General features: G+C 39.5%; 1 protein-coding gene across 3 annotated transcripts; it reads left to right on the top strand.

The window, feature by feature from the left end:
- Positions 1–1160: 1160 nt before the first annotated feature.
- On the top strand, positions 1161–17202 carry ccdc66 (coiled-coil domain containing 66). 3 transcript variants are annotated; one of them, XM_026167381.1, is made up of 21 exons: positions 1161–1352; positions 2563–2621; positions 2860–2882; positions 3052–3291; positions 4992–5250; positions 5331–5484; positions 5701–5795; positions 7633–7685; positions 8224–8316; positions 9534–9671; positions 9754–9986; positions 10116–10200; positions 10278–10436; positions 10581–10659; positions 11284–11358; positions 12189–12411; positions 12508–12718; positions 12858–12910; positions 13456–13622; positions 14413–14522; positions 15070–17202. In XM_026167381.1, the coding sequence occupies exons 1-21, from the start codon at positions 1342–1344 to the stop codon at positions 15166–15168; spliced, it is 2619 nt and encodes an 872-aa protein (XP_026023166.1). In that variant the 5' UTR covers positions 1161–1341; the 3' UTR covers positions 15169–17202. The 3 variants fall into 3 exon arrangements, with proteins under 3 accessions (XP_026023166.1, XP_026023165.1, XP_026023167.1); XM_026167380.1 differs by having other exon boundaries at positions 1162–1352; positions 11281–11358; XM_026167382.1 differs by lacking the exons at positions 1161–1352; positions 2860–2882 and having other exon boundaries at positions 11281–11358.
- The last annotated feature ends 1207 nt before the right edge of the window (positions 17203–18409 follow it).

Below are 18409 nucleotides of genomic sequence, written 5' to 3'. Positions count from 1 at the left end.
GCATTATATTATTTAATCATAAGTACATTTATTTATATTTTAATATTTGGGATTTTACTGGGGTGATCTTGAGAATCATGACAAATTATCTTTGTTTCCTGTTTTTTGTACTTTACATTTTTGTGTTATGTAACTGTTATTTGAATATATTTGGTATACACAAGGTTAAAGACAACTTGTAAAAAACACATATTAATCAAGAAATCTCATTCAAGAAATAACTTAAACTTTAAAAAAAGAAGAAGAAAAGAAATACGAATAGTGAGTTCTTACAAAAACCTTGAAATGTCTTTAGTTTTGATCTCAATTGGTTTCAGTTTCCAAAACAAAAAATAATGAGTAGACATTGTTTATTAAATTGGGACGTTTACATGACTGCTTTACAGTTATGTAAACTGTTGTCTGAACCTTTCGAACGCCTCTGGCAACAACAACAAGAGCAACAACAACAATAACAGTACAATAATACAATATGACTTAAATTCATTAATGATTAATTAAGGTCATAAATACTGATATTATTTAAACATAAACACTTAAAGAACTAACTGACTGCAGATGCTACACTAACAGTGTTGATAAAACTGCAATTAAAGTGGATAAAAGAAGCTAAGATTTTGAAAATAAATCATGATATGGGGTGGTTATGATGAGATGATTATTCTTTGATGTGATGAATACTTTGTTTATCCCATATTTGGGAAATTATTTTTGTTACAGTAGTTATGTTCAGTAGTTATGTTATGATACTGTAAGCGAGGTGGGGACATAAAAAAGCAAACAAAAAAGCTGTCCCAATATAAAGAACAAACCACAATATATATAAATATGAGTGACTTAAAAGGATGACTACATAAATTCGTCTCACTGTAAACAACGCATTAATAATTGGAGGCTACCTTCAGAAACCCTTTGAAAAGTTAAAAAAAAAATCAAGTCGATCACGGTGATCACTGTGACCCTCATTCACACAACATTTATACTGCCTCCTGGTAGGTGGTGGACCATTTATACCTAGCTAATAGAGGTAGCAAGCTGATGGGAAAAGGCTTAATCGTTTGCCTAATTCCGAGTTACTTTAAATGCAACATCGTTTAAATCTTTCTAATGAAGACATGTGATTGGCTGTTAATTTTAAACATGATAAAGAATTAGCCAATCAGTGACACTTTTCTTGGTCGTCGCCAGCAACGAACATACACTGTTTGTACATAGAGGAACCAGCAGTTTGGCCAGTCAGAGCCTGACAAAAGCGATTTTATAAAGCTGTACGTCATGTGCTGAGTTTCCACATCTGGTTTTATACGGCCCTAGGTAGACGCGTAGCCGTCTTCTGTCGGCATGAATCTCGGGTGAGTCTTCCTTATAACGGTAAGGGGAGTTAGCTTAGGCTAACACGGGTCGAATATGTCGCAGTGAAATGAAGGGGATTATTTTAGCTTAAAACCGAAGAGAATCAATACATAACATGACCCATTTTAAAAACACTACATTGCAGCAATAAAAGAGGGGAGGTCAACCTGCAAGGGTCCCCATGAACCTGACTACAGCTCTTACAAACAACTCAGAAAATTTCACCGTGAGACTGGTGTGCATCAAAACATCTTAACATTGTATTGATTTACGGGCACAAGGTTTGGAGCCGTAAGTATAGTCGAACAGTTAGAAGTTTGGTTCTGTACATCAGTTTTCAGCGTTTAATTGAGTTTTCCAGGTTTTGCATTAACTGTTTGGGAATTGCAGCTGTTTTTAGACACATTTGTATGTGCGCAAAATAAATTTGGCAAACTAACACAATTTTAAATACTTGGATGACAATCCTTTTCGTCAATTGAGATGCTCTGCAGACTTACTGCAGCCACCTTCAGTTTCTGCTAGTTTGTGGATTTCTAAGCCTTCAGTCTGGTCTTCAGTAGCTGAAAAGCTTGCTCTATTGGAGTGAGATCAGGTGACTGACTTGGGCATTGTACAATATCCTATTTCTGTGCCTTGATAAACTCTTGGAATACTTTTTTGGTATGCTTTGGGTCATTATTCATTTGTACTGTGGAGCACAGTGTGATCAGTTCTGCAGCATTTGTCTGAATCAGCAGAGTAAAGCTTGGTACACTTCAGAATTAATCCTACTACTTCTGTCAGCTCTCACATCATCACTATAAGATAAATAAGGATTATTTTGAACTGTGAATATGTAAAGCTTCTGTAGTACAATAATAAAAAATATGGAGTGGAAATTGAGCATACACCAACCACTTAGACTAGATAATGAGACTTAAATACAGTATCGATCTTTGCCCTGTACTGACTCATAAGATGTGATTGTGTGACGTTTCATAAATGGGACATTTAAGCGAAGAAAAACCATGACCCTCCTGTGGTTGGACTGTTGTTATTTGAGTGCTGTTTCAGTGATCCTGATCCCATATTTGGACTTGGACAAAACACACTTTGAAAAATGAAAGTAGAAACAGTTGGTTCTGTAGGTGCAGTACAGCTACAGTATAATTTTTGGTGTTTATTGTGTTTTTTCTGTGCCCTAATCGATGTTGTGTTTGTGAACAGGGACGGCCTGCTTTTTGAACTTGAAAATGGAAAACCCAAGTTGATTTTGCTAAGTCATGGTGAGACCTTTAAGCTTTTATAATCTACATTTTAATCTTCATTTTGGATGTGCAGAAAAATAATGTTTTCCATCCAAATCTATCCATAGCTCTTTGAGTAATCCTGTTAACAAACGCACAGTTAACAGTCAGTTAACCTTCCTGGTAAAGCTGTGTTTTGACACTGTGAAGATTACTTTATGTAAAATTCCTATTTTTCAAAATTATACTTACTACTCCCATGCCTGTTCCACTGCAGGTGTTGATAAAAATCCAGCAAAGGTAGGACTCCAATTTAAAGTTGGGCTATTATATTCTCATGAAAATGTGTTTATCCAAATACCTTTGGTGACATATTGTTTATGTTTCTAATGATCAGTAACAATTGCATGATGGTCTGTCGGCTTTATGACTGTTATAGTTTTGTCTGATCTGGTGTGTTTCCTCACAGCTGTCCTTCAGGCCTGGAGCAGCAAACATCCTCAGCTGCCGGCAGACCTCCTGTGTGTCAGATGTACAGGGGGAGGAGCGTCCACCCCGACAGCTGGCAATGAGGCACAGAGGGGCCAGGAGTAAGGCAGGAGGAGCAGGTGCATCTGTCACCTCCAATACTGAAGGGAAGAGTGCCAGCTTGACTTCAATGAAAACACATGATCATCACAAAGTTGGCATCGTCAAAGCTGTGGCCAAGGTAAGGATCTGGTTTAGCATACCTGTAAAGGTTTGGACACATTTTCAAAAAAGCTTCTATGAAATAATAAAATGATAACATAACATTTTTTATTTGTTCCTCTCCGACTTGGTCCCACTCACACATAAAATCCAAAGGTGAGTGAGCAGGATATTGTTAGTCTCACTTGCTTTCTGTTGAATCTGAAGTTCTTCAATGGTTTTTGTTCACATTTTTTTACTGTTTTTCTTAACTGGCTGTTCTATTTATAGACATTTTTCCCAATTTGTATTGCTTTTTTTATTCAGTTTCCTACTACATTTTCCTTTGTTTTTGTTAATATTGTAATTTCTTGCTTTACTTTTTTCACTTCAGTTGTTCTGAAGATAATTTTCTTCTTTTTTGTGATCTAAATGTGATCGACCTTCTTTTCTTCTTGTGCATCTAAAGACCACTTTCAGAACTCTCTGGAAGACCAGTTATGACCACTTGTGCCACTTTTCTTCTATACTTTAATCATAGACCTCAAACATGCACAGAGAGCAAACATCAACTTCTATTTCAACCTTGCACAAATTTCGTGTGAGGGATCATTGCTGGTGACAAGACTCCACAGTTTCCAAGCCAGAAGGCAGCCCATCGAGTGAAAAGCAAGACTAGGAGCATGCTCATTACATTTTTTTTTTTTTTTTTTTTTTTCCATGATTCACTGAATTTGTCTCCTAGGGTGAGATTGTCAACATTTCCGCTGAATGCTCTGTCAGGTGTCCTGAGGCATCTGACAGAGAGCATTTGGTTGAAAGGGTTTGAACTGTGGTGCCATCATATGCTGGCACACAGCACATTAAAAACACAGCAGTTTTGGGAGGGGTTTTTGCCACACCAACACAATCTTTGCTCACCAACTGTCTCACTTTCCACATATATTTTCCTGTGACTTTGTTTACTTCATAAAAAAAATTAAAATAAATTTCAAGGATCATTGCTTTGACATACTGGAGGAGATGCATTATAGCAGAGAAAATGGGACTATTTCTTATAAATTCTCATGTACATATGTATATAAGAAGTATGTACGTGTTTTTCATGTTTTGTATTTTTGTTCTGTTGATGCACTACTGGTTTAGAGTTATTACTGTCTAGTTCAAATATTTTGGGGTTCTTTGGATTCTATCACTTATTTGGATGCAAGCAATGGGGGAAGCAGCCTAAGCAGAGATTCCTAGATATTCGTCTCCTACCTACTTCATCCAGCTCCTCTGGGTGGGGAAACAAAGGCCTTTCTAAGCCTGCTGAGGCCCACAATCTCCCCAGCATGTTGTGGGGTCATCTCTTAGTAGAAAATGCCTAAAACACCAGTTGCAAGTGTTGTTCCCATTATATTCCTTAACCATGGGTTCTTTTGATGTGAAAGAGCAGCAGGTCTACTCTGAGCTCTTCCTGAATGACTGAACATAGACACATTTGTGCAAAAATTAATTTGTACTGCTTGTATCTGCGATCTTTTTCATTCAGGCACTATCTGTAGGTCATCGTCAAAAGACCTACAGGTACACCGGTAATTTAACAGTTTAACCTTAACACTTGGCTTTCTCTTCACCACAACAGACTGTCCATACTGTGCACTATTTATAAAATAGGGTATTGTAAGTTGCCTTAAATTTAAAATAACTCTGTAACTGTCTCCCCTCAACCATTGATTTTCTGTCTTTCTGCTGAAGGTAAAGTCAGACAGGCAGAAACACAGTATTACTCTTGGGCCCCTGAGAGCCGGTGAGAAAACGGGACAAGCGGGAAACACTAGGACTCGAGGAGCTGGAAAGGCAGGATTTAAAGACCCAGCAGCCAGTAGGGATGCAGCACTGAAGGACAGCATGGTGTGTCTGACCAGTGAGCAGCTGCAGCACATCCTCAGCACTGTCCAGACCTCCAACAATATGCAGCACCCACCAGAGGATGACAAGACTCAAGGAAGCAATGGTAGAGTGGTGCACTGAGAAGGACTGAAGCACAGAGTGAAGAGCAATTTAAAAAGTTCTTTTTTTTTTTCACCCTTTCAGGAAATCAAACAAGCTCAAAATCTGGCTACTCACAGAATGAAGGAGGAGGAGGCAATATGAGGGAGGAAGACAGAGGAGGAGGAGGGGAGGGAATAAAGAAAGGAGATGGAGAAGGAACAGATTCAATGGGAACCTCACAACAGAAAGACAACAAGTGAGGAGCTTGTCACCGTTCTTGTAGCAAAATCAAATTCCTCTTGATGCATACCTACTGTAGATGGCAGTCAGTGTATAGGACTCTGGAAATGTAGCTGACTCTTTAATTCAAGCATGAATATAATTAGACAACACAAATGTCACATCATTGTTACAGCAGATCCAAAAAAAAATGAAGTTTTTAAGATGTTGTGATGATGCTGTTGTTCCTCAGGTTGTCTGGAGGTATGTTCAGCTGGCTGGAAGAGCGACAGTCAGACAGCAAGGCAGCCATCGAAGCTAAGAAGGCTCAGTGGAAGAAAGAACTCGGTACGTACAGTTACACACATGCAGGCATTTTAAACCAGTAATCCTCATGTATATTAAGAATGGTGACAGTTATACCAGAGAGTTTGAGCATCATTGTATGGCTCTGATAAACCTGCTGAACAGCAAAGAGCAAACACAGTAAGAGTTTAATTATTGTTTTATCTTATATTGTCTTTACTCACCTCAGCCTGAAATCAAGCCTCAGTTGATGTTAAAAAATCAGAATGAGGAAAAATGTCAGTCACTTTGCATTGGTTTTGCTATTTATGAAACAGCAGAGAGGCGTACTACGAAGCAATTAGACACAGCTGTAATTTCTTTTGGGTAGCTGTCTTGACAAAGCTTAAAACCAAAGTTAAGAGATGACCATTAATATGATGATGGTTATCACTTTCTGCTGCACATTAACGGGGGTGTTTTGCTTGTCATGTCACTTTCCTTCTGCACGTAATTGATCGTTCTGCTTACTTAGGAATCCTAATCAGAGGAATGGACAATAGACAAACATAAGGAATGTAAAATAATGACACAGCAAAGGACAACACAGGTGCTGCATGTAAGCCAAGTGAGCAATGCTGCAGAAAATCATTACGTGTACTTCTTGTGTGCACATTAGAGCTCTGAGACTTTAAACTTGATCCATTTACATGCCGTTTTATAATCAGTAGCTTCAGACTCTGTGCCACAGCCTATTTACAAATGTGCCTTTAGTTTGTGGACACATGACTCTTTGTTGTATTTGCTATAATGTGAGAAGTGTGGGGGGAAAAAAGAATTGGCAGCAGATTAAAGTATGAAATTATATTTATGCATTTTCTGCTTTAGAAACTGAATTCTTGAGAAAATATAATATGAACAGTTTGTCCTGCAGTAACTTTGCAGCAAGGCTTGCTTCAGTGGTGTCAGTAAAATATGGCTCCACAGGTTGCTTGTATAAAATATATTCTGTCTGTAGAGAATGTAAAATGCATTTTGAGCATGCTGTCATTAAAGGAAGTTTATTTTAAATTGGATTGTGTTATATATTCAACATAAGTTACTCTGGTCTTATCAGGTAAAAAGAAAGCCACTTTCATAGCCTGAAAAAAAAGTAAATTTAGTGTTTACACACCTCACTAATGTATGATTATTACTTATTAGTTAGACCATCTGGATTTTCAGCACAAATGTACTGAACTATGAGGGGAAAACATCCAGCGAGAGGTCAGAAGCCAGACAGGATAGATTTCATTTACTCAGTCCCTTTTTTGCTGAACAGAGAATCTGCTCCAACCTACTGGTAACACAAACCAAAGTGCAAAATGTAGTTTGTAGTACCAAGTCTGCAGATGCTCAGTCAGAAACAACAACCTGACTCCATGGAGCCTTATGTCAACAGTCCTAGCTTCTGCTGGTGGTGTAATGTTCAGGGGAATGTTTCCTTGGCACACTTTGAGTCCATTAATGCCAACTGCTCATGATGTGAACACCACAGGCTGTTGTTGATGACCATTTCTTTATATGGTCACAATTTAATGGCTCCAAGAGCACAATTACACCAGAGTGTGCATAATGAGTACTCGATGTTAAAACCTTTGTAGTGTTATTTAAGTAAGATTTTGACTTTGACTCTGAGTACTACTTTTCAACACTTTTGAAAACCCCCTTTTTTTTTTTTTTTTTTTTTTTTTGGTTTTGTTTTGTTTTCCAAAATCAGCGTTTAACCTTGTGACGTTTATTTTAATGTATAGGTAACCTGAAATGACATACTGATAGGTCAACACTGGCAATGACTCCTGTTATCAAAGAGTGTGTGTGTGTGTGTGTGTGTGTGTGTGTGTGTGTGTGTGTGTGTTAGATGAACAGGTGGCCCTAAAGCAGCAGCAACATTCAGCACCCAGCAGACTGCAGGTACAGTCACCTCTGAGTTCCTGTGCTCATTTTGTTTTTTAATTCTCTTCTTTTTTTTTTTGTTTTGAATAATTAAACTGCTGATTTAAAATTTTACCAACTGTTCCAAAAATATTAAAACTAGAACTTTTACAACTAGAACTACAAGCTGAATTGTGTTAAGTAATGCTCAAGAATTAGTTGGAATGGATGAATTGATTTAGGAAAGTGGGCTCGACTCTTAGAATAGCCAAAATGTGCAAAATTGACTTATTTGCATCATACTTTGCATCAGCACTTTAATTCTTATTGTTTGCACTGAAGCACCGCAGCAAATTCCTAATGTTGTAAACCTCAACATCTGGCAATAAACCCATTCTGATTCTGATTCTGATTCTTTGTTCAGTATGAAGCTGTCGCCCTCTACTGTCAGTTAAGAAGAATACAGGCTTATGCAGGACTTGTGATTGGACTCTGGGTTGATATATTTTATTTTATTTTATTTTATTTGTAGCATGTGTAAAAGCCTTTTGTGTATGTCTATGTGTGTGTTTTTCAGGCTGAGGAGGACACACAGAGTGTGTTATCAGTGCAGAGCTCGATCAGCCACAAACAGCAGCCGCCAGCCATCAGATCCAGCCTCAGACTCGGGGTAATAAAAGTACTTTTCACAGATAAAATCAACACTGAGGTTGGAGCAGCCATGCTGTTTTTTCTTTCTTTTTTTTTTCTTCATTTCTTCACACCATCACACTTTAACTGATGTAAGAACACCAACTTTCCATTCTGTCCTCAGCAAGACTAAACATCAGTTAAATTTGTAACAAGCAGAAAAAGTATATTTAATCAATTATCAGTAATTTTTTTTATTTATATTGGATTGGGTTGATTGGTCTTATTGGATTCTTTGTCTTATCATCCTATGCATCTTACAAAATGTGTTTTAGTACTTGTTGCATGTGGTGGTTTATAGTTAGATATCTTATCTCTGGAGATGATATTAATGTGATGTAAAACACCAGAATACAACCACACGGGTAATTATGCTGGTACTTGTCCATTTCAGGTTAAAACGTGAATACGATTACCTGCAGTCTAAATCAGACCCTGGTGACTAAACAATTACAAAAAACACTAAAAATGAAAATGAAAATATATTCTGTTGGTTTATTTTACTGAAGTCTTTTAATTGTATATTTAGTTTTTTTATTACTTAGTAAGTGAATGTGTATTACACAGATTTTGGTTCTTATTTTATTGTATTTAGTTCAGCTCTTCTTCAGTTTTTTTTTTTTTTTTTTTGTCATTTTGCTTCAATAATAGCTGTTTTATTTCATTACTGGTTGTTTCCTGTTTTGAACGCTGGAACAAGAACTTTTGGGATAGACCAAACATGTTCATCTCACCTTAAATACTAATTAAATCAAACGAAGCATTTATCTGCTTTTTTTTCTTATACCTTACTGTTTAAGAGTAAAGTAAAAGAGTAAAGTGCAGTTGAAGATTTTCAGTAACATAACTTTCCCTAACTTGTTATTTGCCTTTTAATCCCTCTCTAACTTATAGTACAAAAAAATGTCGCTTTCATTGCAGTTTTTTTTTGTATTTTGTTTTTTTTATATGACACTGAGAGAGTGAAACGAGAAAAGATTTATTGAATCTGATATTTCTCTCAAGTGTTGTTTATCTATACAGTTCAGGGTTATTCATTTCAGAACTGCTGCTGACTGAATTCGAGCATATTTTTTTGTGTGTATATGTGTCTGTGTGCGTTTAAGATTTATTCACAACAAAACTTAACTGTGATCTTAAGGATGTGTTTAGGCAACAAAAAATATGAATTAAAATTAAGTCCTTGCATCTCTGTAGGAGGTCACTCCGATGGAGGAGGAGATGCTAAGTGTGGAGAGGAGAGAAGAGCAGAAGAGGTGCTGGTTGGAAGAGCTGGACCGTCAGAGAGAGGAGATGACTGAGCGCAGGAGACGAGAGAAAGTGCTGCAGAGTCAGGTACAGCGGGGACACGGCACAGACCAGGCAGGTTTGAGAGGTCAAAGTTGTCCCCCTGAGTCTGGTGTTGTTGTGTCTGCAGGCGGAGGACCACGAGCTCTGGGCTACACATTTTGACTCGCTGCAGAGGAGGCCGCCTGTCCAGCCTGCAGTTCCATCAGCACTGCCACCGGCTCAGTTCAGCAGCTCTGATCGGGGAGAGTGGGAGCCCTTGTCAAGCCTTTCCCTCATCTGGGATGCTACGAGCAGCTGTGGAGCAGACAGTGTCGCAGGAAACAGTGTGGATACAACCCGTGGGTACCCAACCAGGGCCAGGTGGGAAGGAACGTCTCGTCAAATATTTAAAAGACTCTTTGTACACGATCCATGGTGACTTATTTGTGATGAGCTGCAGATGTATAAGTGTATATATTTAGTTTGTTTGTTTTCCTGTGGTATGTACAGCTATCTGAGGACCATGACCTCCCTGTTGGATCCTGCCCAGATAGAGGAGAGAGAGCGGAGGAGGCTAAAACAGCTTGAACAGCAGGTAGGAGGAGGCACAGAGAAGAGATCAGTGAATGTTTTTCTCACCAAGATTCCCTAAATTTTATCTTTTCCTACCAGCGAGCTATCGAAGCCCAAGTGGAGGAGCGTCGTCTGCAAAGGGAACGAGAGGAGGCGAAGAGGAGACAGGAGGAGGAGGAAGAAGAGAGGAAGGTGGTGCTGGAAAGGGAAATGCTGCAGAGACAGTATGAGATGGACACACTGAAGGAGAGGGAAAAGGTCAGAGACAGACTATTATACAGAAACATTTACGTAAACTCTCTGCACTCCTTTATTTCTCATATTTTCTGTTAAACATTTTCTGCTGAGGATGAAGCTAACTGTACTTATCTGAAACTGTTTCATTGTGTTCTTCATCTTTAGGAGCAATCGATCAATCAGGAGGAGCAGCTAAAAAAAAGCAGCCATGATGGCAGATTGCATCAGGAACTGGAGTCCAACGGTCAGTAAGACTTTTGCAGTGTCTTTGCACTTTGGATCTGAAAATATGCACCAAAAGTATATTTTTACTCTGCCTGCTCAGTAATGAATCAATGCTTTGAAGCACAGGATTCAACCACATGGTAATGCTGCTAAAAATATAGAGTCTGGGTCCAAATATACATATCTTTTATTCTACTGAGTGGCAGAAGTACAGAACGTGGCCTCAGAAATAGTTTGCAGAGTTAATCAATGCCAAACAGTAGATCGAACCACTGTGAGGATTATGGAGGGAGTCATTTTCTAAAAACTTGAAATGTAATCCACTTCTGCCATGAACCAAAACTGTTGCTGAGAGACTGATAAACAGCAATGAAAGTGATTTCCACCCAAAGGAATTAGTTTCATTAGTATCCTACCAAGGAACCAACTCATTGTGCTCATTTATGTTTAATGTTTTCTGGTTTCTGACAGAAGAGAGCGTTTCACTCCCAAACTGTTTATTAAACACACCTGCTCCAGGATTTGCTCCCTCCTGTGTAGCACTGGTGACAGCTGATTTAAAATAAATTGAGGTGCAGAAGATGTTGAAGTAAACATGTTTGTAATAATCAGCTCTGTGTGTGTCTGTTTTTGTTTTCAGCAGTTACCAGGCAGGCTGAAGATTTGGAGGACACCAGCACTTCGGGTTCCTCTTACAAAGACGCTGCTGTACAGACAGGTAACGCATCTAATGCTACTACACCCACTTACACTGCTGCTGTGGGAGACCGTATGTCTGCGTCTATCTGCACTGAGCCACTAAAAAAAATCTGTTTCCATGTTTGTGAGATTGAAATGTTTCAGTGCAGCATCAAGGTGGAGTAAAAAGAGCTTTGAGTCCTCAATTAGAGCAGAGAATGCACTGTAACTACCAGTTTACCTTCTAGTTTATGACTAAATTAGCAAGATTTAATTAAAGTTGACCCATTCTGCCCATTTTCAGATTTTTCTCTTTAAAGAAGCTTTGCATGAACAGCAAGCAAATTTGGCTTCTGTGGTCACAGTCGGAGCTGTGTGTCTAATATGACCGTATTAGGGACATCCACTCTGACGTCATTCATATCTAAGTGTAGGAAAACAGAACTGTCTGAATTCTGCTGGAGGTGATGTCATTGTTGGAAAATGTGTCCATGTTTAATATGAATATCCACGATTGTCTCTCTCGCTCTTTTGCCCTCTCTTTCTATGGGTATCTAATACCTTTGCAGTATTTTATATTTTCTGTTTTTCTACAAGATAAATGAGTAAAGAGGCTCTCTGTCAATATATTGATAAAGTTGTAGCGGTGTCATCTTTACCTCTTAGGTCCTACAAACTTGAACAGGCAGACTCAAAATTTGTTTAAATGATTCTTGGGGGTTTTTTTTCCTTGTGTGAAGGAGCAATATTTCTAGAAAGCTGCTCATTATTTCCTGTACAGTACAAATCATTTTTTTGGTTCAGCCCTATTTAATATTTGCTGAAAGGCCTCATATCTGTATGTTTTTATTTATCCCTGTCTCTGTGCAGAAGCTGCTCCTTCTCTGCCGCTCAGAGCTCAGACTCCAGATGTCTCAGCGCAGCCTCCTCCATCTCTGCCCACTGCTGCTGCTCCTCCAAACAGCAGGAGCAGAGCGTTGAGAACAGGGAAGGAGAACATTTGTCTGCCAGCAGGAGGAGACCCATATGAGCCGTTTGCCAGGACAGAGAAGAGCAGGAGGGACAAGAGGAGACCTGAGTGGAACACTCAGAGGTAGAAACTCCTAGACCATCACACTCTAGTACATCTGAAACAGGGATTGTATTGATAATATTTTAAAAATCTCTCCCTACACATGCTCTGCTTCAGGCCAAACCGTCAATTCGTTCCAGCCTCAGAGCGCTACCCAGCTGCTCTGCAGAGGAACAGACAGGAGAGTCGACTAAAGAGGCAAGCTGAGCTCCTCGCTCTGCAGGAGAGGACCTGTCTGCCGAGGACCGACCCTCCTCTTCCTCCTCCACCCCAGGAGCTTTGCCTGTGCCCTGACATCATGCAAACCAGAACCAGTCCCACCAGGAAGGTAGCCCCCCCCCCCCCCCCCCAATACCAGCTTCTTAAAAAGACTTTTGTTACTTCTAGTTTTCTCTGCTGGCTGGAGGTCATTTGTAACCCTCCCAGCTGCAGGTGGATGTGTGTGTTGATGACTGCTGCTGTTTCAGGTGGAAGCCAACTCCAGAGGGCACATCATTTCCACAGGCTTAAACGCTGAAAGGTGAGCAGCGGACAGTAGACTCCAATCAGAAGCTTTTAATATTTGAACAGATTCTGAAAGTTTTTTTTAAAATTTTTTTTTAGGAGGATTAAAAATTTCAGAAAAAAAAGTTTGTGCAGTATGTAACCAGAAAGCCTAATTTTTAGTAATTAGTCCAGCAGCTGTGCATGGCGGGGTTGGGACTCCCTCTTCAAAACTGTGTGCCACTACAACTATGTGCTTAGTTTTAGTCTGTGTGGTGAATGTTGTAGATGTTTATTGAGACTTGGATGTCAGTGTTCTGTGTATTTTAATACACAAAATGATAAAAACTTACCTGCAAACTCACTCTTTAAACTAACATAAACTGAAAAATAAGACTAACTAAATTGAATAAACTAATAGAACAAATGGAAAACTGTATTAAATTTGGTCAGCCCACAATTAAAATCGTTATAAGCTTGTATTTTCAGCCAGTTTTCAGGTAGTTTGGTTGTGCATTTTATTCTAGACTAAAACATAAGAAATGTAAAGGGCTTTTTCATGTTTTGTTTTTTGTCCTCCAGAGGGCGCTCTCCTCCTGTCCCTGCAGTCAAACACAGAGCGCAGAGTCAGCATGCCTCCAATACTCTTCCTCTTGTCTCGGAGTTCATTCCTTACGTCAGGACTAATGAAGTCTTCAACCTGGACCCTCTGGAGCCCGCTGACACTCCTCCACCCCTCACACACTCAGGTTAGACACACCAAACTAGATGTAATGATCCCCAAAATTTTCAAGTTCCAGCCTCGCCATTGACACAAATTCTACGATACAGTAGAGGAAATGATTTGGGTTTGAAAGTCACAACAAAAACTAGATGCTTATTCAAGTTTAAGCCTTCATGTAAGTACAGTATTGTTACACGATGGAGTAACATAATTGTATCTGCTTGTTCAGAGTTTTATCCCACAAGTCCCCAAAACGTTGAAAACCAATCAATTAATTGCCTGACAAAAGAAATATTTTGCATAATTCTCCTTTCTCACTCTTAGAATCACCAGACTTTACAAAATAGGCTCAATGTTTCTATCAGTGTGACCTGAAAATAGTGAATGAGCTCGTGAACGCATCAGGAAAGTGTTTACTGAGGTCAAAACTGAGGGTCATTTCGCCACAGACTTCTACATAATCTTTATATAACCAAAGGTATCACCTCTGGTGGCCATTAAAAAAAATATTCAGGATTATTCTGACCCTGGAAGCTGGGTCCATTTTGTATTCCCATAACTTCCATAACTTTCATCTAATGTCACTTTGAAAGTCTTTGCACAGAAACAGATAAATCTTTATTTCTTTTTGTTAGACAATCATGATAACTGCCTGATCTTTAGTTGGATAAAACAATCCACTCCTCTGGGAGTAACTTAAAACCTTTTGTCAGGTAGCAAACTTGGAAACAGCGGCACATAAATGCAGAGAAAAACCTCTGAGCATGTTACTGTGCATCAGTTTGCATCTAAATAAATGTTCTCTCCTGTTATAGGAGCGCCTCCTCCATCACATCGAGACCCCCTCCTCCACCCAGAGCTGCTTCGTAACACCCACATACACCGACAGCAGGAGATCCTCAGAGGCCTGGCTCAGCTCCGCCAGGTAACACACTCAAAAAACCCCACACACAAGGTGTCCTTACAGAGAAAACCCCAACAATCAAACAACCTGCTGTGAGCAAGCGCTTGGCAACAATGGGAAGTAAAAACTCCCTTTTAGCAGGATTAAACCTAAAGAACCAAGCTCAGGGAGGGGCCAGCCATCTGCTGGTAGGGGGTTGGGGGAGGGAGACGGGACAAAAGACACACTGTGAAAGAGAGCCAGGAAGTAATCATTCTCCGACTTAGTTTTGTCAGGGTCATCATTCATTATTACTCACTAATAATGTATGATGACCCTGAAACCAGGGTTAGCAGATAAAGTCTGCTGTCTTTATCTGCTGATTCTCCTGAAGTCTTGTTACAGAGTCTGTTACAGTGTTTCCGCCAGTGTATTACAAACCCAGCAGTCTGCCGCTCTCCTCTTCTCAGTAAATTCAGTTGCCTCAAAATGAGCAGAATAGTTTCCCCGTCACGCCTGTGTTGATCCACATGAAGACGATGAGTGATGAGCATCCTCACCTGTACAAACTGTGTTTGTGTGCTCTCAGGGTTTGTTACTGAAGCAGCGGGAGCTAGAGTCAGATCTGAATCCTTCCCGGAAGCATCACGACAAGCACCGGATTCCCTCGACATCACACCGCACGTGACCTCCGACCTGTGTCAAATAAAACCTCAGCACTCTCATGTGAGTGCATTTATTTTGATACTACAGAGTCCTTCAGACTTGATGACCTCAGGAGGTCCAACCCTTGAGGGGACAGATGATCAGCGTACTAAAATGTCACAAATCAGTAGTTGACTCCCCTGCACCTATGACCAGGAGATACACAGTTTAGTTTAACAGTGAAACAGTAACAATCTAACAATGAGTTCAAGCAGAATAACCCCTGAATGAGTCACTGAGTGTAATTCTCCATAAACTCTTCTTCCCACTGCACAAAAAGGAAGAGTAAATATTCCAGAGATGGTTGTAGCTCTCATGAGCTGCTCTTTTATAAAAAACCCAAATTAAATCATTATTTTTCTTAATATTACATTTATTTAACATTGGGGACACAGCGAAGTTTAAATTCTGTTAAAGCTGAAAGCTGAAATTGCAATGTTGCTTGTCTACTAGCAGGATTCTTGAAAATGTTCTGGTTGGATAGGCATACAAAGTTTGCCCTTTTCTTGGGGGTCATTCTAAACCAGGGAATTTTTTTTATTTTTTTTTTTCCTGGTTTATAATCGTCCTTAAAAAAAAAAAAAAAGCCTTTAAAAAAAGGTTCATGCTGCATAAAAGCTGAACTGGTGTGAATATGTCAGAGTAAACTCATCCCTCAGAGCTGCAGAGGGGAGTGGTCCACGAGTCGGACGCCGTGGTGGCTGAAGCTCAGAGCTAAAGACTCTGACGGGAAACTGACCATCCAGCGCTCTGCAGGTGTACTTGAACGCAACGTCCAGCGCTCTGCAGGTGTACTTGAATGTGACAGTGAACCAGTGATGTGGACGTGGGCACTGAGCAGATATGAAAGCCTGATGATAATCATCATAGCTAAAGATGAAATCCTTTGTAGTATCGAGGCCCCACCTACAGACCACCAACAAGGGGTGGCCTTAGACTGTATATAAAAGATGGACATAGCCACTGTGACATCACCCATTTGTTAGTTGATGCTTTTGAAACTAGGCATTGCAGATGAGGTGTGGATGTAACTAAAATGCTCGTAGGATAGTGACATGTCACACCCGCCTTAAAAAATTTTATCCTTTTTTTTTTTTTTTTGACTGGTGACCATAAACATGCAGTCTTCAGTTTCAATTATGTTTTTAATTACTTATGGTTGGTGCTCAACAGGACTTTTAGACATTTTTACATTTAGTTCTACTTAAAATACTTGAAGCTTTTACTTGCCCTAAAGAAGATTCTTTATTAACAGGTTGCTAACAAGACGACAGAAGCTGTCGGGGAACATTAAGTCTAATCGAGCCAAACACAGGAGCTCAGTGGCCACACCCCTAAAGTCATGTAACTGTAGTGTAGTCTGTTTTGAGTTTAACAGTAAAATTAGTGAATTTTACTAGTCTTTCCCACAGAGCCTGTTATCTGCAATAATCAAAACCCGAGCTGTAGCAATGCCAGCTTCTGTATTGATCAACTGTGTTAGTTTCACCTCTCAGACCTGGATGTCCATCTTTTACATACAACTCATCTCTGCTGAGGTTGGTGGTTGAGTTTCATTGTGGGTTACGTTGGGAGCTGTTTTTGGAACAAGACGGCAGAATGAGGTGACGTATATCATCCTGTGGCCTCAGTTTATTTTTGCTGTGTTTTTTGTTCGTTCCTCACAAGTCCCTGAGTTCAAGTAAAAAATCTGTCCCTTTTCTCTGAGGGAGGCTGTTAGAGTTCACAGCCTGATGGGAAAATTTATCAAATTTTAGTGGCTAAAACTTCAAATATGAGGTTTTCTCTAAGAGACGCAAAAGTTAATTCAAACAGACAGCACTGAAACGCCTCCTCCAAACGGGAAGTCTTTCTCCTGCTGCTCACTGGCTGAGTTTCTTGGTGAATTGCGTTACATGAGGAACGTATTTTATTTTTAAATGCACTTTTTTTTTTATAAGAATGACATGGTATCTGACAACTGTTGAGTTTTTCCATTTTTTCCTGCAGAGAAGTGAGGAACAAATGTTTCTTTATTTTCTGCTGCCTAAGAAGCTGTGTTTCTGTGTGATTTTCATTGTGCTGATGTATTTTTTAATTTATTTTAAATGTAATTAAATGTTTGGAAACCTGTGGTTTATACTGACTTTCATTTCTTTTATGCATAGTTAGTTAAAACATGCTGACACCAGTTCATTCTGGTCAGATTCATTTTTGTTCTGGTTTGGTTCCCTGGTTCTGAGACAGTTTTACATGAGGTAAGTGTATGTACAGTAATCCCTGTGAGCCAGAAGCTCAGGAGGGAGAGCACTGTGAAGAGTTTCAGGCAGTAACAATGAGGGGATATCTCTAATAATATGGGTCATCTCCAACACACAGCCCTTCTTCTAGTTGAATCCAAACTGACTGACACTGCGCCAGAAGAGTTGTCTGTGAGTCTTGGTTAACGTATTTAAACAGTGTGTAAACACATGAAGCATTCAGGACTTTGGCAGCTTGATGTCTTCATGATAAATAATATCAACATCACTGTGGCTTCATCCACCTGTTACAATGTTTGGAATTACTGACACCAGTGACTCGGAGCAGCTACTGCGTGATTTTCGCAGGCAGAAAGAGCGCCACAGCAGCACCGTGCAAGAGGAAAGGGAAAAAGATATCAGTCAGAAACTTTGGAAAACCTCAACATTAATGCCGACTGTTAGAACTGCATTCAGAGCACAAAAGTTTTATATAACGTTTATTATTTTAATACAAAAAAATCTGATATAAAAAAAAAAAAAAAACATAAAAAATGCTTTAAGTTAAAACCGGTCCATTCCAGAGTCTCTCCCTACATAAAATTTAACACAAACAGCTCAGAGTGTAACAACCAAAACACTCTGTACAAACTAAACTTTTTTACAGGATATAAACATCGTCCACAGGTATGAGGCAGTCTGTTTGTCAGCCTCCGGTACAGGTTACTCTGCAGTGCCATTTTCCACAAAAACAAAACATCTTCACAACAAAACAAAAACTTTACTTATTAAACGTTCCCAGAGTGTGAAACTGGTGCGTTCAGGGAATCTGGGAAAATGGGACTACCACTCAGAGTAATAAGAGTCACACTTAAGGTCCAGATGATACTGATTTAAATGAGACCCTTCATTCAGTCAGAACCTGCCCTGTATCCACATCAGTACTGAATTCTTCTGTGACTGAGGTACACCAATTGCTGTGCTTGTTTTTATCTCTCGATCATG

Source organism: Astatotilapia calliptera, chromosome 5 (assembly GCF_900246225.1).
Source record: "Astatotilapia calliptera chromosome 5, fAstCal1.2, whole genome shotgun sequence".
Taxonomy (NCBI): domain Eukaryota; kingdom Metazoa; phylum Chordata; class Actinopteri; order Cichliformes; family Cichlidae; genus Astatotilapia; species Astatotilapia calliptera.
This window is presented reverse-complemented; position numbering and strand designations above follow the sequence as displayed.